At 41.3% G+C, this 25,698-nt stretch overlaps 1 protein-coding gene across 1 annotated transcript in view; it reads left to right on the top strand.

Moving 5' to 3' along the window:
- DMD (dystrophin) overlaps window positions 1–25,698 on the top strand; it is a 2,221,918-nt gene that overhangs the window by 574,026 nt on the left and 1,622,194 nt on the right. The window contains exon 16 of the mRNA XM_019523954.1: window positions 13,666–13,789. Within this exon, the coding sequence (XP_019379499.1) occupies window positions 13,666–13,789 (124 nt within the window). The remainder of the gene's footprint in view (window positions 1–13,665; window positions 13,790–25,698) is intronic.

Here is a 25,698-nt window from a genome sequence, read left to right as displayed (position 1 = left end):
CAGAACTGGACGCAGTACTCCAACTGCGGCCTGACCAATGTCGTATAGAGGGGGAGGATCACCTCCTTGGACCTGCTCGTAATGCATCTATGGATGCATTACAAGGTGCGGTTAGCCTTCCTGACTGCGTCTCCACATTGGAAGCCCATGTTCATCTTGGAGTCTCTAATAACTCCAAGATCCTTTTCTGCCTCTGCACTGATGAGAAGGGAGTTCCCCAGCCTGTAGTAGGTATGCTTCTGGTTCTTTCTCCCTAGATGCAGTACCCTGCACTTGTCAGTATTGAATCCCATCTTATGCTCATCTGCCCACCCCTGTAACCTGTCCAGATCCAGTTGCAGCCTGTCCCTCCCTTTTAGCTTGTCCACTTCTCCCCACATCTTACTGTCATCTGTGAAGGTGACCACTAGGGGGCCATTACGGCAACCGCTGGTACTTCACCTGTCACACTTTTTTTTGCTCTTCATGTATACTTGATCCTAACAACTTTCTGTGGGAATAAGTTTCCTAGACTCATTATAATTATGTGAAAAAGTACATTGTCTAATTAATTGCATTTCCTTTGTTTTTTCTGTTTTGTGAGATTAGGAAATATAGCAGGACTGAGCCCCAGGGGTGGCTGTGATACCCCTTGGTGGTTACAACTTTTGCCTTGCTTGGTCTCCTTAGGTACCCTCCCTCCTCTCCTGCCTGCCACATGTTGATATAGTTATTTGTTTTTGTAAAGGGAGGTTGTCCAAGGGTCCTGGAGGGCCCTAATCTTTCTTTCTGCCAGCAGATCCCTCTCAGACCCTGCTAGTTCCACTCTTGTCCTTTTGCTTAGTGCCCCCCCCAGCGTATCCATGGCCCTAGGGTGCCTGTTGCCTTTTGGGCTGTTTATGGCCTTCAACTTCTCTGGTAGCCATGCCCATACTTCACAGATCTCATCAGTCATCCCTCAGATGAGACATTTTGTGCCTAGCCAATATCAGGCAATCTCAGGCCTCTATGCCCTTGTTGGGGCTTCAGCCGTTGCTCATTTTCTCTTTCTGGTCCCTATAGCCTAGGTCTGTGGTGCTGGACCTGGCATCTGGGCCCCAGCCCTCATCTCATCCTTTGGTCCCTGGTTTCTCCCTCTCAGGCTTTGCCCCTCTTGGGCTTTGGGTCCCTGGCCCTGGTCTTCTCTCTCTTGGGCTCTGGCTTTAGCCCTCCTGCCTTCAGGCCTTCTCTAGCTCACCCTCTCATATTGCTGGCCCCTGACCCTGGTTCTGCCTTCTCGGGCTTTAGTTTCTCTTTGGGCCTTTGGCTCTGTTTCTGGCCCCTCGGAGGAACTGGCCTTTCTGGCTCTGTCTCTTCCCTGCTCTGGGCACTGGGTTCTTTCATGCTGTCTCTCCCCTGCTTTGCAAACTGGGACTGTTGGCCTAGCTGGGTCCTTCTCCACCTAGTACTTCCTACCCAAACCACTGGTATGAATCAAACAAAAAACATAACAGTTTTAGTTATAACCAGAGTGTTTATCCCACCATTAGTATAACAAAACCCTTACCCATTGTGGGGCCTAGTCCCCTGCCAGCCCTTAGTTCCTTACTTGCTGTTTCTAGGCACGGTAGGATTGCAGCCAGTCACCTGGCAACAGACATCTTGCTGCAGAGCTCTTCCTTCTCCAGTTTGCAGGAACAGACTCTCTGCCCTGCCTCAAGCCATGAGTTTATATGTTTCCCAACCCCTGCCTCTTCCAGTCAGGTGGCTCCTCAGCCACCCACAGGGGTTTCTAATCAGGGCCTAATGGCTAGCTCTCAGGACAGCTTACTTCTGCTGCCCTGGCTGCTTTAGCCATGCCATTGCTACCCAAGCAGGACTCTTCCTTATTGTATTATTGCAGAGCAGTTAGGTCTGTAATAGGCACTCATATCCTCTGGCTCCTGGCTGCCTATTTGCCTACAGCCAGCTCATCATGTGCAATGTTTTCCCCACCTGGAGACCTCTCTGTTCCTGTTTTTCCCTCAAAGTAATGGGGAGCCACTGGCTCCCTGTTACAGGGTAAATAAAAATTCCCAGTCTGTTTCCCAGTATCATTCATAACTGTACATTTACCATTTTTCCCTAAGAAATTATTTACCAAGCAAGAGAAATAGTATGTGAAGCTTGTGCTTGTTTCAGAATGCAGCCATGCACTGAGGGCACAATAGAAGTAACAATTTTCACCCAGTCTGGCCAAAAAAGAGTCCATAGCCATGAACAAACACAAGTGTAAGGCTGCAGACTGTTCAAAAACAGGTGATTGGGCAACAATCTCAACCCTCCAGATGAAGATGTTTCAAAACAGAGCATCTCGTGTAACTTGTGTGCATGCTGCCTCCCAGCCTGTCACGGCTCTCAGAAAGGGAAGGAGTTCAGTCTGAGGTTTTTTCAGCCCCCAATGGTGGATGGGGTGTGTGTATCAGAGCCCTACCCCCACGGTGAGGAGGCTTCAATTCACCCACCCCATCCTCCAGCACCATATGGGAAACCCCTAGAAAGAACTCCCTCTACTTTCTTTCCTTCTCCAGTTCCCATGTCCCAGAACAGGACAGGCTAGCAGGGAAGAGGGGCTGTTACTAGGGGAAAGAAGCTGCAAGCTTGTAGCCAGCACTTAAATTCCCTTCCCCCCGGAACCAAAAATGGACTTCTTTTTTTTCCAGGGTGTCATTGTGTTCTGCTCAGCACTGGCTGGCAGCACGAGGGCTGGGTTCAATTTTTGGAGTACTAAATTTATTTACTTTGTCTCAAGCCCCCACCCAGAAATCTGGGAACACTAAATTAATTTCTAGGATGTCCCATATAAACAACACCCCCTCCTCCCGAGCAGTGTAACCAAAACAGATTTAATACAAAAAACAGAAGAAAACACCAAATACAGTCTGAAACACTACTAACTACGTGACAGTCTATAGGTTGCGCTGTGCCAAGCTGCTTGAGAATGTGGGTCCTTAGGCAGTGCAAGGGGCCCCTCTGTGCTCTCAGAGGGATAGTGGTATAGCAATCTTTGCTCTCACAGAGCGGCTGTATATGTGTATGGGGAGTGACTGTGGCTCCAGACAGCATGCATGCACCCCACACTCCTGGGCTGAATTATATGGTCTGCTGAAATAAGAACTTCAGGAAAAACTCCAAAGTTAATGGCTGCAGCCACATAAAACCATTAAAACAAAGGACCATCAAAACCCCCCAAAAAACAAAGGGGAAAGACCAAGCCTACCTTCTAGGCTTGGACTGCAGGTGATTTGGGAACAATGGAAGCAGAAATTTACAAGCCTCAACCGCAGTCCAAAACTGGCAGGATTAGAAACTCCCAGGTTCCAACCCTGTTAAAGCTGCTGGGCCTAAATCTTAACCAGCAAACCCAAGGAACCAATACTCTTTCTCCAGTATTAATCTTTTGAAACTTCAAGAGGGGAAAAAAAGAAGGGGGGAAGGAAAGGAGTTCCCAGACAATGGGACAATTGTCCCTCTCTCTCCCCTCTACCTGAACTCCCCTTTTTGCTATCTGCAACTCCTTCTCCCTGGAGGAGACATCACTCTTCAGCAGCTGCTAGCAGCTGCTTCTCCCCCAAACCAGCCTAGCTCCCCTGATATCCCTTTGCATGATATCACCCTGGCCTTGTCCAGTTGGGGAGTGCCACACTGCAGTCTCTCCCCCAACCAGCCTGAAGAATTTTCTGCTTCCTCTGGCCAATGAGGCTATAGGGTTTTACATATTTTCCCCAGATACAGGCCCTGCTTACCACGTGCTGAGCACATGGCCAGGACAACAGGGGTCATCTTGCCCATATTAAAACACAAACACAGACACACACATGTGTGGGGGTGGGAGGGTGTTACAGTTGTAACTCAGAACACTTCGTGGAAAGCATTCTCAGTTACAGTGGGGAGCTGCACTTCTGTCTGCTCCCCTATTGCATATCTGAACTGCCCAAAGACAGTTCCCATTCTCTTCCAGCTGCTGTACAAACACTCCCCTGTCCCTCGTGTTACTTTCATGGAGGTAGTGGTTCTAAAGGAACTACATCTTGGCTTTCTAGAAGTTCTTTGGCTGGAAAGAAGATTTTAGCTTGACATGTAAAAAAATAAATAATGAGGTCTGTATCCTAGAGTTCCCTTAACAGCTTTTTTTAAAAAAACCTTGTATTTCAAAAGGAAAAGAAAAAATACTTTGTTTCCTATCTTAAAGATGTATCACAGAGTTAATCAGTAGATGTTTTGCTAGTTGCCTCTATTTCAAGTAAGAGAAATGGGCAGATAGGTTGCTTCATGACTAGTGTATTTTGTGAGAATGCTAATATGCAGGCTTTATGTGAAATCTTTCAGCTCTGGATCTAAAACCACTTTATAAAGAAGGTGGATATCATTATCTCCATTGTATAAATGGGAAAACTCTGGCACAGGGAGGGAAGTAATTTGTTGAATAGCACACCAGTAGCAAATCAGGGAATTTAACGCAGATCTGCTAAATTTCCCATGGAATGACATATCTGTGAGGATGTACAAGTGTGTATTAGCAGAGCATTGTACCTCCCTTATCTCCCAAGACAACCTTCTACCTAGCAGGTGGTGATGGGCAAAAATAATAAGCTGTTTTTCTTTTGTAGGTAATGTAGGTAGTATTTTAACCTAATATTTTAGAATCTAAAACTGATTTACTTTGGATCCAGGGATGATTTCTATTATGACCTATCTCTGTGGGGAAAACAAAACAAAAACTCTTTTCCCCCCCACGTCCATTTGACTCAAAAAAAAAACATTAAAGTTATATCAAAATAATATATTGATATTTAAGGGTCGGGATGGGAAACGATAGGCTAGTAGGGTGTCTTTTTTTCATGTTGTTTATATATGTCTAAGGAAGGGAAGTTAGATGCTAATTTATATGCAAATCATGTGAAACATGAATAGTATTTTACTCCTTGAAGATTTTAAGTGGCAAACTAGTTGGAGCTGTTTAACTTTTGCATTTGTATTATTAATGCTCTTGAATCATTTGTTAAAAAAATTCCTTTTTTTGTGCACCTGGTAAATTGCTTTGTACATTCTATGTAATGTTCCCTTGCAAAGTCTATTTGTCATAGTACTATTATGGATGTAATGCCAAACTCTAAATGTGAAGCAAACTCTGTGTCTTTTCATAGAAAGGGACATGTTAAAAGAGGGTAGGTGCTCCACCTAGTGTTCCAGATTTAGTAAATGTTAAGAGAATCATGCTTTTTAAAAAAAATGTTTCATTCTAGTAAAAAAGTTTATTTCTGACAGTGTTTTTTCAGTGTATTGCCTTTGATTTTTTTTGAGCATTTTAAATTTTGAAATATTTGTGCTTTACAAAAATGCTTACCATAAACTGTTTCAAAAGGTTAATTTCTTTAACAGCTGTTGCCTTAAACAGGCCTTCACTTTGCTGTTAACAGTGTAAGCCCAAACTGCGTGCAGGTTGTAAATAATTAAGCTCTGGCTTGGTGATTTTCTGATCCCAGCTTACTTGTTTGTACTTAGCTTTTGCTGTTCCCTGTTATATAACCATATTTGGCAACTCTAAATAGAGAAGACTTAGAGGTCTGAATGTGTCATGGCAGTCCTTTGTAATGTTAAGAAAAGCAGATGCTAATGTCACTCATATTGAGCAGTTTATAAAGATTTTTCTTTGCTTATTGGAATACAGTGTAATATCTAGATGGCCTATGTAGATGTTCCTTTCTTACCATGCATCACAACTAAAAACCTTACTTATCAGAGGGCTGCTGACACCAGTTTTCTCTGAGTTGTTATGTATATTGAAAACGGTTCATCTTCATCTTCAGTCCTCCTCTCCTCCTACCCACCCCACCAGTTTTTCTTTTGGTGCTTCAGGACACCAGCCTATGAGGTATAGGTCAGATAATCCACAAATCATCATGGATTGAAATGCAACTGCCAGGAATCCTTACCACCACCAGCAAATATGAGGTGGAATCAAGCATGTGTCTGTATTAACATGAATACCTTTGCCTCTTCTACAGCAGTCTCAGATTTTTATTTGATTTCAGTCCCAAGTGGTTGCCTATAATTAATTTTTTGGACAACAAACATGCAGTAGAGCTAACCATCTAGACTTCGATAAAGCATCTGATATGGTAATCACAGAGGAAATTATTAAATCTGGAGAAGATAGGGATTAATTCAAGAATTATCATATAGTTAAGTAGCTTGCTAAAAAGGGAGACAGCAGGCTGAGCTGAAAAGAGACTCTTCAGTATAGGTGGTTTTAGTGGAGTTCCTCAGAGATCACTTTCAAGACTTTTTAAAAAAAAAAATTTATTAGTGGCCTTGCCACAAGAAGTAGGAATGTCTAAATGACATTTCTTGATGACACAAAGTTCAGAACAAGATTATGATTACAGAAAATTTGGCAAACTTTAAGTCCAGAATAATAGAAATGGGATGATATTTAATAGTATATAAAGAAAGATAATTAGGTATTATTATTATTATTATTAATACCACCTTCTGGTTTTAAAGTGGGAACTCATTATTGTAAAACAAAGAGAAGATGACCTGGGTATAATACCTAATCACAGGAAGCCTAAATGAAAAAAGTCAAAAGTGATTCTAAGGTATAATCTTCCTGCAAGGTATTTTTAGTAAAGATAGGAAATATGATTGTCAGTGTATGAGGCACTGGAAAATTTATCTGGAATATTGCATACATTTCTGGTTTTCCAGAAACAAGATGAATTTATACTGGAATATGTACAGGAAAAGGTTACTAGAATGGGGGGTGAGGGGGAGGATCATGGAAAGGCTTTCATAACAAGGAAAGATTGAAAAGGCATGTTTAACCTCGTAAACCAAAGACTTAGAAGGATATTAATGCTGTATTGAGTTATATTAAGGAAGGTGGGGAAGGACCGGTAAACATCAGGAGGGAGAACATATTTAACTGTTTAAGTTAAAGAACTACTTCACAAGAATAAGTAGATCTAAAATAGTCATGCATAAATTTAAGCTTGAAAGTAGAATATCTCTTACCATTAGAGGAGCATGGTTCTGAAACCACCTTCCAAAAGGTGTCCCATTTAGTGGCCATTGAGACCTATTGGGTCACTGGACACATGGCTTCATTGTTTCTTCAAACTCAGCACAACAAGGAAGTGATGTGGTGAGTCCCACGCACTGGCAACTTATATCCCTAGATAGCTCCTGGTGTGCATTGGACAGGAGGCTGGGTGGTCCTCAGGAATGCTCTGGAAGTGGACACCCATTGCCCTCCACTGGGGTTAAAGCCAGGTCTTTACACTCCATAGCCAGCCACCCTATTGACTGTGATACACAGCTCTCTCCAAAAGAAGCAACGGGGACAAGAAACCCTAACTTATTTTAATAAAGTTTGATCAGTTTCTAAATGGGATTTCATAATATAGCTGTAAAAGATATAGGAGGCTGAACTTGATGTTCCAAGACGTCATTTTTGGGCCCTATATTCCTATACGAACTAGCACAACATTCAAGATATATATATATATATATATATATATATGTATATATTTTTTAAGTTTCCATAGTTCATCATATCCCTGAAGTTTGTGCATGTTCTCATAATGTTTCCAAATAGGCTGTACTTCCTTGTCACACATGAATACAGGCTTCAGACATAAGATGGTGTGGAAAATGTTCTTTGGCAGTCAGATTTCAATATCTCTTTAAATAAACCAAAACGAGGTTGCCCAATATTTAGACCGAAGATTGCACAGGTTTTGTCATGGAAAACTAAAACAAATTTAATGGTCAGGTGTTAAAAATCAGCAAACTTTAGCTTTTTAGTTAAGGTGCTACAGTGATGGATGCATTCAAAAAGACTTGATAGATAGATGTCCGTCCATATTGTCATATTATAATCATTTCTTATTTCCATTATGATAGCATTACAAGGCCCAAATTAGAATCAGGGCTCCATTAAGGTAAATGTTTTTCAAATCCATAGCAAAGGTGGCTCCTTCTCTGAAGAGCTTTACAATTTAAATTAAGGAAATATTAGTCATATTATTATGACAAACACATAAAAACAATAGAAGTGTAAGGAGTAGGCATCTGTGTTCAGAAATGCATAAGTTCTTAGAATATCTTTGTGAACTCAGAGGTAGTTCTGAATTGATTAGTGTAGAAAAGTGTTTCTCAACCCATGGGTCGCAACCCAAAGGTGGGTTGTGAGAGTATATGAAAGGGTCACGAAACTTTAAAAATGGATTCTCCTTTAAAGGAGAAAAACGTGGGTAACTGTGACTTTTCCCTTGCAGGCTGGTAGAGTTCTAGCCTGCAAAGGGCTGCTTGGGGCTCCCATGGCCTGCACATACCTCTTGATTGACAGCTCTATTCATAGCTGGTACTCTATGAACTCTACTTCCCCTGTGTACCAGGTTTACAGATAACCTGAGGCATGCAGTATTACAACGACATTAACTCATTTAAAATAGAAATATTACAATGAAACCCAGAGTCCATCACAACCAGTTTTTCCTTTTCCTTTTTCTTTTTTTGTTTAAATTTGGGTTAATTGTTGACAATCTACCTAGCCTTTGTCAGCGGGCATTTTCTTGTAGGCAATAGAAATGGGACAAGGGAGGGCAGTGATTTTACTGACTAGCTCAATAGGGTATTCTGTGCCTGGGGAATTGCTCAGAATGAAGTATGAAGTGCTTGTAATAAAACTGGATAAATAGAGATCAGGGCAAAGATGGTGAAATAGATGATGTACCTGAGAAGCAGGGCCATAGAAAGAAGGTAAGCTGTAAAGTGCCTTGAAAGTTTTTCTCTCATTTAGTTGTAATTTTATAACAAAAGACCAGGAAGATGGTTCCAATAATAGGGCTTTGAATGTTCCTAAGAGGGAGTAAAGTTGGGGTTAGGAAAGTTAAGAAAAGAACTGCAGCAATCAGATGAAGGCCAGATTTTGTATCTTATAGTCAAAAAGTCAAGATCAAATTTTAGGAGTAAAAAGAGACAAGATTTTAATACAACTAGAATGTATTGTACTAAAGACAGAGGGGTAGAGGGCAGAGTTAAAGACAAAACCTCCTTGTTGGTAATAGATAGGCTGTGTTGCATACAGTCTGGTGGTGTGTTGAGAGAGGTTTCTCTCATTTGAAAACTTAACTATCCGCACTACATAAAGGAAAGAATTTTAGAGGCAATAAATTACCTGCTGCAGATCAGATTTTAGGTGGATGCTAGCTAAAGCCCATTTTAAAGCAAGATAATTATTTAGAAAGATTGTCTCAAGTGATTTGATTTTAGTGTCTTTAGTGGATTTATTTTACCAAACTGTGCAAGTGTTCAACTTTATTGGTCTGGAAAGCTAATATTTTATTACTTCCCTTGTTCAAAAAATCAAAAGTATAGTTCTACTTATGAGATTTATTACTTATATAAACTTCTCACTACTATTTTAAAGTTAACAGAATTTATAACTGATGTAATTGGAAATGAAATGTGTAATAATCTTAATAGATTCCTTAAAGGCAGTATTTGGCATGCATAGCACTTAAAAAAAAAAACAACAAACCAAAACCACAATTTTATTGTGAAATTCATAAATGCTTTGATCCTGGGTAATAAAAAAGATGTCAGACATTTTTAGCAATGTACTGAAGATGCATTATGTACAAAAAGGACTGCCTGGTATAGATTTTTTCTGTGCTTTGAATATTTTTTTCTGCAGCATTTTTGTGGGAGACAGGTGTTTAGTTACACACACAAAATCTCTGAGCTACAATCTCTGTTGTGTGTTAGTAGTTCAGCTAAGCCTAAATCTGTTGTGACTAGCAGTCACTGCCATTTGATGAATATGTGTCCAGGTAAAATGCTGAGTGTTTACTGTATTATAAAACAGAACAAAAAAAATCTTTTTGCATGAACATCATTGATTGGCACTTTTGTTGGCTGATACTTCAGAGATGGAAAGGCTCCGAATGGATGTGTAGATTGAATCTTTTTTCTTAGAAATGAACAATCAATAATAGAATAAAGGCAATTACAGAAAACTTACACTGTCATTTGGAATAATGTACCAGTTACCTGGATGTAAGAACTCTGGTCTAAAAGAAACCTGTACCAATATATTATATAACAGGAATTTATTTGCAGCCCAAGTAGCCAAGGGAATTGAGTACTGAAATTGAAAGTATGCCTTTTATTATGCCTAGAAAATGATCATACATATAATGTCCCATATTGTCCCGGAGGTCACACTTGTTTTGCATTGCTGGCATAAGGCAATTGTATCATTCTATTATATGGTTATATCACTCTGTTATAATGGTATAAAGGTAGGAATAATGTAGAACAGGGGTGTCAAATTTGCTGATGGACCTTTGCCTGCCAGCAGCCAGGAGACAGGCCATAAGATGACCTGTGGAGATTCTCCTGGCCTGGACAACTTACTGCTGGGCATATTGCTGCTAGAGCCACTGTGTTGGCATAGCCAGCATCCAGGGGATTAATGCCACTGCTTCTTACCCCATTTATCATTGCTGACTGACACTGATTTTAGTTACCAATGGTGACTGAAAACCAGAAAATTGGAGTGGACCAGCAGGGCAATAGCATTTTCGGGATCCATGTTAATAGGCAGCTGGATCTGGAGGTGAGTCATTCCACCCAAAAGAAACCACATGGGCCAGATAGCCTAGCTCTGTGGTCCAGACTTAGCTCATGGGCCATATATTTGATCACCCTAGTATACAGAGATATCATTAGTCTCGTGCACTTCCCCTATGGAAGTTATACATAAAATGGTTGGGGCATCCCTGTGCCTTAGCAGCCATTAGTCCTTTAAAAGTCTGTGGTAGTTGCTCTAATTTATCCAAGCTTATTTTAAGTACTCTAGCCTGAGAGAACACCACAGTGGTTTCAAGTTCTTTGGCAAGTGTATCCATTACCCATCTACTGGACATTTGCTCTGGGCTCTTCTTCCAGCTAGTACTTAGACACAATTAAGTGATATACTGGGTGACTCTACACATGCCGCTACATTGCTATGGCAACATGCTACAGCTACGTAGCATTGGTGGTCACAAACCATGATGCCACAGCTAAACCATGATGCCATAGCAATGCACTCTCTCCTTACAGCATGTTGCTACAGTGATGTAGCAGCTAAAAATAACCATGCACGGTGCACATGGTACAGTATGGGTTGTTACTGCGCCTTCATTTAGGACTTCGAAATGGAAGTCCTAAATGACAGTGGAATAACAAAGGCATCTTAGGGACATGTGCAGATGTGTCCACTTCTAACTAGCACTATGAAGTTGTTGCTCTGATAAAGTTATCCAGGATACTAAATTTAGTTAAATTTAGGTTCCCTCTAACTGGGGGATGGGAGCACTACATTTTACAATCCCATTTTGCAAACGTCACAGGAGTGAGAACCTACTTTCCTGGGCATACCTCCTCCCATCACTGGAATTACTTACATGAGTGAGTGTTTGCCAGTCTGTGGATTTAATTGTACAATCTAATTATATTCGGGAGTATAGGCTTTCATCTTTTTCCTACCACATAATATTTACATTACTCAAGTTTATGCACATTTATATGCAGTTGTATACAATATTTTGTAATAATAATAATATATATTTCAAAGATAGCAACTGTTTGTGGTATTTCCAGGCTTGAAAAGTAGGCTGAGTTTCAAGGGCCCGTAGATTGAAAATTTAGATACTGTCTGCCTTCTCTAGATTTGTAGCCATCTCTTCACAAATTAGAGATTTTAGCCTAAACTTTCCTTTATCTTCTTTATTATTGTTATGATTCATTTTTTCAAATACTTCTCATAGGAGCTGTTTTCTTTAAATGACCCTAAGGCAGCACACAATGTGGGAGCTGTAAAGTCCATTGGACAAGCACTAAAGAGGATGTACACTTCTTCTCTATTCATCACTTTGATTTATTACCAAACTGTTAAGAGCTGGAAATGATCTTATCATTAGTCGTAGTCACAGAGATTGAAAATTATTGTCATAGTATTCTCAGTTTCCAGCAAAATTCTGTTATGAAACAGAAATAGAGAAGTAGGCTGGCAGAACCTTTTGCTTCTTAAGGAGCTTCTTAATGCAATATGTTTTCTTTATATATATATCCCTAGAGTGTTGGGATGTACTTTTCCTACTCCTACTTCAATTCTTACTCACTTATTTATTCATTCAATTAACATGCCACCCTTCCTGACAAAGGCTCAGGGCAGCTTACTGAAAACAGCAAAATAACTTATGAAAAAGGCAACCAAGAATACAGAACAAGATAAGCAAATAACTTTGAAAACCAATGGAGTATTAAAATAACCTATAAAGATTATTTTATTTAAAGCTCTCTAAATGGTATCGCAGTGTATCCTTTCCTTCTAAATGCCTGTATTTTGAGGTATCCTACAGTCATGGGTCTCTAATTTTGCATGAATGCAAAAAGCTTGTTAAATGTTTAGAACTGGTATCTTGTCTTTACACCAGTCTGAAAAGTGGGAACTACACTTTTACTAGTATATAAAAGGCAATCAGTATTTACAAGGTCTAGTAAAAAAATTGTTTCTGTTATTACACTAATCATTTTTCTTGCAATAGTAAAGAAGTTATCAAATAAGCATAATAAGGTGTGTAGTGCTTTGTGAAATACTGCTAGGATTGGGGTTTAACATAATCCACAGCAATAACTGCTTTGAAACCATTGCTTTGGAGGATACGTACACTTTTTTTACATTCTCTCATTTACCCTGCCTCTTTCTTTCTCCACCTGTGCTAGTAACAGGACTCGAAGGAGAGTCAAATCTCTAATCATGGGGCTAGAGATTGAAAAACCAGGTGAACTGATGAATTCTCCACACTTCACAGCAATTTAGATTTTAGCTCATAATGAAAATAGCTATAAATGTTCCTTCATTTTGATCTTTTTCTTTCTGAATAAGAATGAAAAATGAAAGTTACAGGGGTTGATGCAGAAATCAAATCAGTTTTAGAAATGACAGTAAAATAAAAGAATCAATGAAAAAAAAAGTGTGCATGGTTAGGGGAACTAGAGGGAGAAAATGCATTGGGTTTGTAAGTTTTAATTTCCCAACTTTTCACTATACTATAGATATGTACCAGTCATACATACATACATACGTGTGTGTGACTTGTAACTACTCTCTAAAGCAAACTGAAATCTATTGGGAAAAACCCTTAACTGAGTTGGCTGTGTGGGCATCCTGCATGAACAGGTATGGCAGTTGGAGCTTTGTGAACCAGATAGGAGCTTTCTTCCTTAATTGGGTGAATAGATATAATGGTGAGCTTGTCTTGGCTTTAAAAGTCACTGTTTGCATATCTTACAAAGCATCATCTCATAAAACTAAAACCCTGATTCTGAAAATGGAGTTGCATCTGTTCACTAGACAGATCAGTGTTACAAACTAGAAAACATTTGTGGTTTTTCAAAAGGTCTCCTAAGTTTTACAGTTGACAGCTTTATGCAGCATCTACTGAAAGGCAAACTATTTAGAGCCTTCTGTTTCTGAGAATAATCACCACTTTTTCATATTTAATTCATACTTCTGGTTTAAACATCTGGTATAACATCTTTACTATGAATGTTACTTTTAGAACTACAACGTGTAAAGGAAAGATTTTTTTTTATTTCTCGGTGTCTTAGGTTTGATGCAGATACAACAGAACTCCACAGTTGGATGACTCGCTCAGAAGTTGTACTTCAAAGTCCTGAGTTTGCAATATATCGAAAAGAAGGCAACCTGTCAGAACTCCAAGAAAAAGTCAATGTAGGAAAAAGTGCTCATATATGTGTTTGTCAATTTGTATTAGCTTGTCAAAGTACTTTCAAAGTCCAAATCTAGAGAAGTTAAACTGTAAACTAGTAAGCACTGATTAACCATAAACAGTCACATTTTCAGAACTGTTTGGTAAATTTGTGTGTGTCAGATTTTGGAACCCAACCTTATATGCATTGTGCCTGATTCCATGAGGTGTTTATTGACCATGCATCTAAGTCTACAGACTTTAACAGAGGAACCCTGGGTTTATATAAGTCTAAGAGAAAATTAAATCAGCTCCTTCGTAGCATTCTACAGCTACTATTTAGTTTTAATTTTAGTGTTTTGATTCAGTATTACATGCACATAAAGGAAAAAATAAAACAACACAAGGATATTTATAAGTAAGTATCTCATTATAGTTAGGGTGTTTGAGACAAGATTCCAAATTATTAAAGGACAGCATTAAACACATCAGACAGTTGCAGCTCAGAACCCTCCAACATGAATCTTTTATCTTCTCTAATTCTAATAGGTCTGCATTGTGTGGGCCATAAATCAGTGTACATGTGCTTGTTTCACACTCTTAATTTAGCCTGTGAAAGATAAGAATATTGAACATTTGGATAGAATTTCATTTTAGAAAATTGTTGCAGAAGTGACCTGTTTTCACTTCAGTATGAGAAGGGGATGATTAGGAGAACACATAACTTCCTATGAGATTTGCAGTTGATAGTATGTTTTCATTAAGAAGAACCAGATGCATAGGGTCTTGTTGCACGATGATTTTGGGCAGCTTCTGGAGCTCTTAACCCCCGGATTATCCACACATTTACACCTGACACTGGTTTTAAGGACTTGTTATGGGGCTCAAAGTGACACTGCTCCAGGGCAGGATTATCTCTGATCCTTGCTACCCAGTTTGTTTTACAGTACGGTGCAGCCACTCCAGGCTAAACCTTAGTGTGAACACCCCACCCACCCACACTGGCCCAGATTGGGCCTATTGCTCTCCCCACCTTCCCAGCACCCCAGATCTCCGATCATTAACCCCCTCCTCCCCACACACACACGTGCACACTTACTTGAGGCTGCCTGCACTGTCTACACAAGGGAAGCAGGCAGGGAAAAGATAACCTGCCTGCCCAGCCACTACTATTCCTGCTGCATTCTGGGCCAGAAGAGCAGCAGCTTGGCAGCAAGGGGGGCCAGGCAGGCAGGTTAACCCTTCCCTGCCTGCTCCCCTGCAATAGACAGTGCAGACACACACAAGTAAGTAATGTCCAGGGGTGGGGGGGAGGCAGGAAGCAATGGAAAACACTGAGGTGCAGGGAGGGAGCCTCAGAGGTGGAGAAGAGAAACTGGGGGAGACCCCGGGGGGGGCAGAGTGGAAGCCCAGAATCGGGGGGAGGGGCGATTCTTACTTTTGAACCCTCGAAGCCCCTGTTGGCCTGTAGTGTGACTGCTCCAAACTCGAGTTGCACTAGCATGGGCCAACATTTGTGTAGCTCACAGCATGAGGTGTAACAAGGCCCATATTCTAAATCAGAGCTGGGAGCAATTATTTTGGCCTGCAGGCCACATAGGCAGTTTTGAGGTGCTGTAACAGACTGGTCAGCAACACCCCTACCAGCAGCTCACCAAACCTGGAGCCTGTGTCCTTGTTCCTCTTTCCTGCCACCAGTGCCCAGTAGCAGCCCTATCCAACTCTGTGCCTACTCTAGACTCACCCTGGCTGGAGCACACTGGCTCTGGACCAGCCAGAATCCATATGCACAGCTCTATTCTCAGCCCTGGCCCTAACCCCCTGCGCACTCTGAACCCACCCTGGCTGGAGCAGAACAGCTCTGGACCAGCCAGGACCCACACACACAGCCCCAACCAACACGCACAGCCCCAGCACCAGCCTGTACCACTCTGGACCCACCCACCCACAATGAGCAGCAGTGGTGGCAGCTGGGCAGAAGCTGCTGGTGAGCATGAGGGAAAAGTGGCCACATCCCCCTCACTGTTTTGGGGCCCTTCTTGCTGAGGCCACCCAGAGCCTGCACCTGGGCTGCCCTGCAGCTACTCTCCACTGCCATCACTGCGCTTCTGGGCAGCCTGGAGGTGCCACTGCTGGAGGAGCTACAGGGCAGCCTTGGAGTGAGCTCTAGACAGGTGGGCCCTGGCATGAGTGAGGGGAAGGTCTGGAGCTGGTGAGTGCTGGGCCGGGGCTGTGTGCATAGGTTCTCTCCAGTCTCCATGAGGCTGGAGCCGATGGCAGTGACAGCTGGAAGGATCCACCACTTCCTGGGCTGCCTAGAAATGGAGTCCAGCCACAGGGCTGCCCCAGCCCCACTGCACATCTTGGGGTGGTGGGACGTGCCATGAGCCAGAGGGCATCTGGGCTTTATGGGACTGAGGGACCCACCAGGGGCTGGACAAAGTCTCTTTGTGGGCCAAATGTGGCCCACAGGCTGTATTTGCCCTCCTACTGCCTCTTCCCAGCCCAGTTTGGGAAAGGGGCTGGGGGCTCTGTCTTTTTGCTCCCTTTCTCTTCAAGAGGGCAGGGGAGCAGCTGCCACTGCATCCTGTCTCTTCTCCACACCTGGCACTGTCATAAGAAAGATGTTGGAGGCTTTGCTCCTGTATTCTGTATGCTTTACTCCTGGAGATGAGAAGCAAAGTAGAGGGGGCTTCTCCCTACCTGTTACCCAGTTCCCAGTCTGGAGAAGGTGTGGGAAATCTTTCCCTCAGCTTCACTCCTCCTAGGGACCAAGAGAAATGGAGAAGGCACTGTTCCCCATGCCTTCCCCAGAAAGTGATGACTCTGAAGCACAGAGAGTTGGGGAAGGGGGACACTTGCACACTGAACACCTGTACACTGCCTCTCCTAGAAAAGTTTCTACCAGTGAAAATTTCTCAGAAGTTTTCTCTGGTAGAAATTAATGTCTGTGCATAGTCTACTAATATAAATTATTTTTGATATCTGCCTACTGATCGGTGTGTCTGTCTTACATCAGCTCTGATGAGATAAAGGAACATTGAATTTTAGCCCTTCAGAGATACATATTCAAAATTTCCTTGTTATCTCGCGGTTACTCTGCAATGATTTTCATTTAATCAATAGAGTTTCCATAGTAATTCTGTAAGAAAGCACCACATAGTGTACACTGTACTAAATGCAGGGTTCTGATGATACCAGTTCATATTATGTGTTTCAGTTAAAAAGCAAAACTGGTGTGATACAAGGACAATATGTGATGGAAACATAGCCATTACAGTGATGAGGACCATTTTGTACTTGAAAAGATGGACATACTTAATTTTCTCAGGGCTTTGTTTGCCATGCTGTCAGTTTTTAAAACAGCTAGAAGCTCCTTTTCATCTGCTCATTTTATTTGTGAGAACAGATTGCTTTCCCCTGTACTTGAACCCTTTTAGAGGTGTGTAACAAACAATTTCAAGGCTAGCAAATTGACCTGTCCTGACCTGCACAATTTCTCTAGACTGCTGCACTGTCAACTGTCCATCAACAATACAATTACCACCCCCTCGCCCCCAGTAATGTAAGATGTATAAGACTTTATAACACCATGAAAGGATTTAGGAACCATGGTTCACCTCCCTCCTTCTTTCTTTCCTTTGATCCCAAGGGGGTGGTAATCAGTATTCCTCCAAGTGAGGGATGGAGGTAGGTGAACCACAGACCCTCTTCTGCCACCTTTCAGGTGCCCAGCATCTCTTGCCCCTGCAAGAGGGGTATTAGACTGGTTCTGCTCCTGGTGATGCTGGGGAAGATTATTTGGAGATGGGAGGCCAAGAACTGCTCCAGCTGTTGAGAATTCATTCATGTTGTTGAAAAATATACATGATCAGATGGGTGGGTACTGGATTTGATCACTTCATGGTGCAGCTCCACAATGTTAATCTAGAAACTAGAAGATCTGAGATTGGATACAGGGCACTGGGTACAATGTAATAGATCTCCTTAGAAACTGAGCACCTGTGTGATTGAGAAGCTAATTTCCAACTTTATGTATTGTGGACCAATGCAGAACAAACCATTTCTGTGATAGAAGGGACCATCTGTGGGGTTTCTTCACAGATTTGGAAACATAATAGAAATTGAAAATCTCTCCATAAAAGACAATATTTGATTTTTTTTTATTATTATTATTATTTCATAGCGCACCTTTTAAAAAATTACATTTGGTCTTGAGTGACTTTAACTACATGATGAGGTTTTAAAGGTTTTGGGAACTGAAAGGCTCTGACTACTTTTGGTTTTGAGGTGGGAACAAAGAGCATTTTAAATGTGCCCCAGGGGGAAGGGGAGGGGCGGGGAGGAGTGGTACTTTAATTAGCGCAGCCCTGAGAGCTATGCTAATTAAAAGCACCTGGAGCGTCACACGTATCAGCGTCCCCGTGCTGAAAAATGGTGGTGTGGCACTTTGAACTAAAGCTCATTGAACAAGCTTTAGTTTTAAACACCCCACCACCATATTTCAGTGCAGGGACACTGATACACTTGATGCTGGAGTTCAGTAATTACCATGATCCAGCACTATAATTACAGTCATTGGAGCAGCCTCCCTGCACCAAAACAGGAGTCCAAAGATTATAACTGACATCTAGCAGTTGAAATCTGTTTCAGGCATATCACAGCTATTGGACCATATTCCATAAAAGATAAGAAAAGGCAAGTTTTATAAAGATGAGATATTTATAACTTGTTCTTATTTGATTTTTTTTTTTTTTTACTGATTCAATATAACCTTTTTCTTGGAAATGGAAACAGAGCTGGGAAATGGCAACCAGCATCTTAAATTTAAGAGCTCTCACAACTATTGGCTACCAGTTCCCACTCCAGTTTCTATGCAAATAAAGATCTGATTAGTGAAAAATCAAACAGGATTTTTAATGGCGTATCGTTTAAAATGTGTAGAAATCTATAGTAGAGTAGTTAATTACAATTAGCATGTTTACAAAAGAAAAAGAAAACTCTTAAACCTAAAAAAAGCCAAACCAAGTAAAATGTCGTATGTTACTGATAATTTAATGGGACACACACTATAAAAAATACGCATACACAGAAACTGACATGTCCATGTATGTGTATGTGTGCACCCAGATTATTGGCCTCACTCCAAGATCAACAGATGTCTTTTTGTCCCCTGCCACTCACTCAAGGAATTAAAGCTGCAGCAAAACAGGAATCCATCTAGGAAAAATTCCACAAAAGAAGTGTCACATTTTTGTGACTGGTTTCCATCATATGTTAAATTGAATGTGTGGCAGGACAATCAGACACAGCTTGTGCCCCTAGTCAGGCAGTCAGCTGATTGTGGGTTCCAGCTCTGTAACTCCACAGGGATCTCAAACTAGCTCTGATGCAGTCCCAGGGCTTGGACCCACAATCAGCTGATTGTTGGTCCCAACCACAGAACCGCACCAGAGTCTGGTACCAGCTCCAGTGCAGTCCTGGGGTTGGGACTGACAAGCAACTGATTGTCCCAGTCCTGAGACTACACTAGTCTTGAACTGGCCCCAGTGTGTTCCTGAGGCTACAATTGTTGGTCTCAGCCCTGGAACTACACAGGAATCTGGAACTGGCTCTGGTGCATTTCCAAGGCTAGGACCGACAATCATATGATTGTCGGTCCTAGCCCTGGGACTGCATGGCTATCTCAGTGTAGTCCATTGGCCCATAAGATAGAAATGATACTGCAACATTATAATATTCTGGCATCATCCAGGTGTAACTAAAGGTGACAAGATTAAAGGTGATTTTGGCTGCATACACACATTCAATTTTAGCAGTGGAAGATTCCCACCACTAAAATGATCTGTGAGAGGGAGTAGTACAGACATTCAGTCTTCAACTGCCCTCTCTTTCCTGGTCCTTGCTCCTTTCCAAGACCGAGATGATCCCAGTCTGGGGAAAGTGTGGGCTGCTCCATTCGCCCTGTTCCTGGGGTAACTGGTGCAGTGGGGCAAAGCCCCCTATCTGTTTTGCACACTGGAGACTTTGGTGTGAAAAGCAGGTGAGGGGCTTGTGATACTGCACCCTCCATTTGGCTCTTGGTGCCTGGGAATTGTGTGGAGGACATCACAAAGCAAAGCCCTCCTGCCTGCCTCTCACTCGGGATTTAGGAGTGAGAAGCAGGCAGAGGGCAGTGTTGCCCCCCTGTACTTGGCTTCTGGTACCCAGCAAAGGAGCAGATGGGAGCAGTATAGTGAAACTTCTCACATCAGGGACTCCAAATTGAGGAGTAGGCTAGAAGCAGGCAACTACTGTTCCTTCCCTCTCCTTCTCTATGGGAGAAATGAGAGCAGCTAGCCCCTGCGCTTCCTCCATACCAATGTGACCCTGATCTCTGGAAGGCACAGGAGCATCTCTACTTCAGCTCCACTCCTCCTGCCCCCCAGGCAGAGTAATCCAGGCAAAAGTGTGCAGACATTCAGTCTTCTGGGAGAAACTCAGAGGTAATTTCTGTCTCCAGGTTATTTTCCTTTGGCAGATAAAGCTGGAATGTCCACACGCTTGTGATTTCTAGTAGAGCAGTGATTCTCCCAGTAAAAATAAGCATCTGTACATGGCTGTACAGCACAACGTGCTGTCTAGTTTGGTACTAAGAAAATGTTTCTGTGTGGTGGATGTTACTTGTTTTAACCTCTTTGCTAATATCCTATTTCTTGTCAAAAGGCAAGAAATAACTTACAAAAATATTAACCTTGTGAGAGACAAGAACTTTTGTGGGTGATGCCTTTAACTGAACCAGCTTCATGGCTGAGACAGACTTACAGGAATATCATAGCAACCTTTTGGGTATCATTGTGTCCTTCCTCTAGTTTCACTGATCTCACTTCCTCTGAGAGCTGAGGAAGTGTACTGTGGTACCCAAAAGCTAAAATATATCATCCACAAAATGTCTTGCCTCTTGCATATTTCCAGGACCTAATGGTTTCAAAATCACTTCATCTCTACCATGAATAACCTTGTAAAGTCAGCTAGAAAATCAGTTTTTCCTTTGAATCCCTTTCCATGTTTTTTCCAACAGGAAAACAGTTTTCTGCAGTAATTTAAAAATGTATTTTTGTCTGTTTCTTTTGACATTTCATCTATTTATCACTGCTTTCAGCATAATCATGGTATTTGTCTGAAGGATATCATCCAGAAAGCTTCCTGTTTTGATTTTAAGATATTGCAAGATAGATATTCCAGTACTTTGTTGGATAGTTTTATCCACTGACTAACCGTTTTCACTGCTAAGAAATGATCCTATATATCCAATGATCCAATTTGAATTTGTCTGGCTTTAAGAACCATTGATTCTTGTTCCATCTTTTTGCCCTAGATTAAAGATTCTTTTAGTACCCAATATTTTCTCCCTATGCAGGTACTTTTATACTGTATAATCAAGTTGCTTTTGTCTTGCTTTTGATACACTAAGCAGTTTGAACAAAAGTATTTCTGTTATTTGCATGGCTTTCATTTAATCTTTCTCCAAGCTTTCAATATTCTTTTAAAAATATGGGCACCAGAATCACATGTAGCATGCTGATATTTGTCTTATGAATGCCACGAAGAGGTAAAAACAGCTCTATGTGGACACTCTTTAACACTTGCACATGAAAGTGTTCTTGTCTTTTTGAAAGTCATTCTTCCAACACATCATTTCCCTTTCTAATTGGGAAAGCAAAATTTCCAATGTAGGAGTTGGAAAATGACCAAACCCCCTCCCCCCCAAAAAACCCCACCTGATTAAAAATATAGAAAGATAAATTTTTTTCCCTAAATTTTTGGTACCAAAAATATGAGACATTATATATTCTAGAAACTGTTTTCCAGGGGAAACAATCATAAAATGAATTGAAACTGGTTTTTTTGTCATTAAAATAATTTGATTAATTATTAGAAGCTACTTCTAATTAAAAAACAGAACATTTACCAATACCACTTCTCTTAAGGTTTTGATGTTGAAACCCAAAATATTGTAATTGTCAATATTTCTAGTACAAGCTTATTTTTGCCTTCTTGTCTACTTTTTCTATAAAAGGCTAGAAAATGTGTCATGAATAAAGCAGGGTGATAAGACAAACAACAGATGTCTCAACAGGGCCATCATCCCATTTACCGTTTTGCTATTTAACGAGGAGAATGATTTGGGGTGGGGGCAGGGGGGAGTGGGGTTTGGTCATAAAAAGTTTACATTCCGAGAATAAAGCAAAAGCCAACAATTTGACAGGAGCAAAAGGTAGAAGACTGATCTGCATTGAGAAGCAGTTACAAATATCTCCACCTCCTGCCCCCAGAAGATGAATTTCTTACCAATTTTTTCCTGAACTTAGGAACTTGCACATTGATTCCTTTTTATTTTTAAAACCAGTTATTTTTTTAGGAGATATTAATTTTTTTATGATTCATCTGTACTCTCCATCATTAGACTTGTGGTAGATATATCAGCTGCCGATATAGTTGATATAAAACCCAATTATCAGTTTTAAAATTTTCTAAAACATTTCTATGCCAGTATTTCTATAATGTGTGTGGCTTGTAAAACCCATGATGATGCAAAATCAAATTTTACGTGTGACCAGCCTTAGCCACAAGTGAGGAACATGGTCATCTAAAACTCATTTTGCTACAACCATGAAACTGCATTATATGGCCACTATTCATTCATTCATATCTCCCCTGTGTCTGTGTCTACAAAAATATAATAAAAATGTATGCTTATAAAAGCCACCATATTCCCCAACGTGAATTTTTCCAGTTCATTTTTTCCATGTACATTGCTCACAAAAAACTAAACTGGTGACATTTTTACAGGATTTTTTGTCAAATTGTTACAGAGGATATTTTATTACAAAAATGTCATTAAAAGTATTAATATATCACAGCTATGTATATATAAAGATATATTTATATACGTTAAATATATAGTTAGATATTGGCTGGCTCTGGGTATGTGAGAGTAAGACTCTATCTCAGATACAAGGTGTAGTATAACATCTGTTCCAAGGCTTGTTTGGTTTATTGTGGTCATTTAGGAATTTGTGATCTGGGTTCTACCTAAAATTATTTAATTTCTTTTTCCCAGGTTCTCCCTTCTTCAAAATCTTATTTCCTCTAAAAATGTTACATGTTAATTTTGATGCTAAAAACTGCAAAACTCTGTAAATGACATGTATTCACAGTGATAGCATTTATATTAGAAATATGGACCCTTTTAATTTAAAATGATTTTGCTTCAGAATGATAGCTCTCTGGAAGTAGGACCAATTTTGAATTAAAAAATAAATCCAGAAATTATAGCATTCTTCAACATTATTGCCAATATTTCACCAGTGGTGGTTGTTATTTACCTTTCCAACATAGAAGTATGGGCATTCAGTTTGAATGGGTTTAACTCAAACTGTTTCTTTTATCTTTTTTATTAAAATAAATGCATTGAAATATTTTAGGAAGATATTTTAAATGTTGCATCATCATAAAATAGTGTGTTTATATATGCGTCTTTTAAATACAACTGTCTACATATATAATAGCCTTTTCAAATTCTGTATGTAATGTTAGGCTTCTCAATGCATACTTAGACACCTAAATGAGTCAACTGATTTATTTTACTTAAATGCCACTTGTAAGGGCTCACAGCATCTTTAATACTTTGGCTACTTAGGGTATGCCCTCACCAGCAGATTGATATGATTGAATGATAATAAGAACCTAGATGAGGCTTGCCAGGTTGTGAGTGACTGCACTGCAAAATCCTATCCAAGATACTGTGTCCACATTTGTTTTATGTTCTTATATCACTAGGATGACTGGGAGTACATTTCCTGGCTTTTGGGTGCTTTAGTAAACTGATGTTCTCTGTGATTTTTGTTTTTCTAATGAACTATGGGGCAACTAGTTTATCCTTCTGGGTAGATAGGGTAAATGATGGGTAGGTAATGAAGGATGATAGATCATTGAGTGGTATGACTTCTGTCTTGTCCACAGAGTAGAAGGTTAAAGTGGAATCTAGTCTCTGATTACTAGAGCTGTGCAAAGCTTTGGATCATGATTCAGATTAGGAGATGATTCGGATGCTTCAGAGGCTGAATCTATGAATCCAAATTGAATTATTAGAAGCTTTAGACTTTCCAAATCAATTTGAAGCTTCTGAATTGATTCAGAAAAGGTTTTGCGATTCAGAGATTTGGCCATAGGGTATAATGGGGAATCAGTGAAATATCTATAACTTTGTTGTTTTTTGGCTGATTTTGATGAAACATGCAGGAGTAGTAGCCTCTTCTGATAGTATGATGTCTCCCAAGCTGCAAGGTGATAGCTGCAGGGGTTTCTGGGAAACTGAACCTCAAAATGCTGAAAGCAGAACTTATGTCACACGTGTGTGTTAAGCCACAGTGGGGTGAAAACTGTAGGAGTGCCAGCTCTTGCTAAGGCCACAAATTCTGCCAAGTTTCAAGGAGATAGGTGAAAGGGTTTCTGAGAAACTGAACCTCACACTGCTGACAAGCAAAACTCATGACATAGGTGACACTGTGTGTGTGTTAAGGCACGGGGGGGTGGAAGGACGTGAAAACTGCAGGCTTGCTAGGGCCTGCTGCAGCCATGAAGCCTGCCATCTGTCAAGGAGGTAGGTGCAGGGGGAGTCTGGGTTCTGGCTGCGGGCAGGCAAAACTCGTGACATGGGTGTTTGTGGGACTGTGTGTGTGTTCAGGTGCACCCTTCCTGGCACTAGTGCCCCTACACAACATGGCAGTGTGCCCCCATGAGGCCTCCTCCTCCCCCTACAGCCTCGGTCTGGTCCACCACTGTAAACAGCGGCAGGTCAAAATAACTTAGCTGGCTCAACACCAATAGCACCAGCAGCATCCAAGGTACCCAGATGGAACTGTCACAGAGCTTTTTTTATAAAGGAATTGACAGCAAGAGGTAAAGATGCTGTGGTGGATATATGTTACTCATGGTGTATGATGTCTTATCTTCTGTTTTTATGTTTATGTGTTTATTATGAAAAAAAATTAAATAGTTAGAAAAATTCATCTTAGGAAGCTTTCAGGTTGAAACACTCTTTGTCAGGCTGAGGAAGTACGTGCAGTTGGTGTGTCTCCTGGTCCTGGATGGAAGGAATAGTAAAGAAGCCAGAATCTGACCTGGCACAAAATGCAGCCAATAAAGCCAGCCAGTGAAAATGGAAATGGAGGCAACAGAGGGTGAGGGACAGGCTGGGTGGGGCAGGAAAGGGAGATGTAGCAGTGCAGGTAGAGTCATAGAAGTAGGGTCGGAAAGGAACTTGTAGGTCTTCTAGTCCGACCCCATGCCCTGGGCAGGAGAGTAAACCGGGCTCAAATGACCCCAGCCAGGTAGACATCAAGCCTCCTCTTCAAGACCCCCAGGGTAGGAGCCATTACCACTTCCCTTGGAAGTTGGTTCCAGATCCTAGCCACCCTGACTGTGAAGTAGTGCCTTTGGATGTCTAGTCTGAATCTACTCTCTAACAACTTGTGGCCGTTATTCCTTGTTAACCCGGAGGGCGCTCGGGGGAACAAGGTCTCTCCCAAACCCTGTTGGTCCCCCCTAGTGAGTTTATTGGTAGACACCAGGCCCCCCCTCAGCCTTCTCTTGCGAAGGCTGAATAGGTTCAGGTCCCATAGCCTCTCTTCATAGGGTCTGCCCTGTTGTCCCTGGATCATGCAGGTGGCCCTCCTTTGGACCCTCTCCATGCTGTCCACATCCCTCCTGAAATGCGGGGCCCAGAACTGGATACTCCTGCTGCGGCCAGACCAGTGTTTCATTGAGGGGGAGGATCACCTCCTTGGCTCTGCTTGAGATGCATCTGTGGATGCAAGACAAGGTATGGTTAGCCCTACTGACCATGCATTGTCAGCCCATGTTCATCTTGGAGTCAGTAATGACCCCA

This window comes from Gavialis gangeticus, unplaced genomic scaffold (assembly GCF_001723915.1).
Source record: "Gavialis gangeticus isolate Ggan-Ray unplaced genomic scaffold, GavGan_comp1, whole genome shotgun sequence".
In the NCBI taxonomy this organism is placed as follows: Eukaryota; Metazoa; Chordata; order Crocodylia; family Gavialidae; genus Gavialis; species Gavialis gangeticus.
Note: the sequence above shows the minus strand (reverse complement) of the source record. Positions and strands in the feature narration are given on the sequence as shown.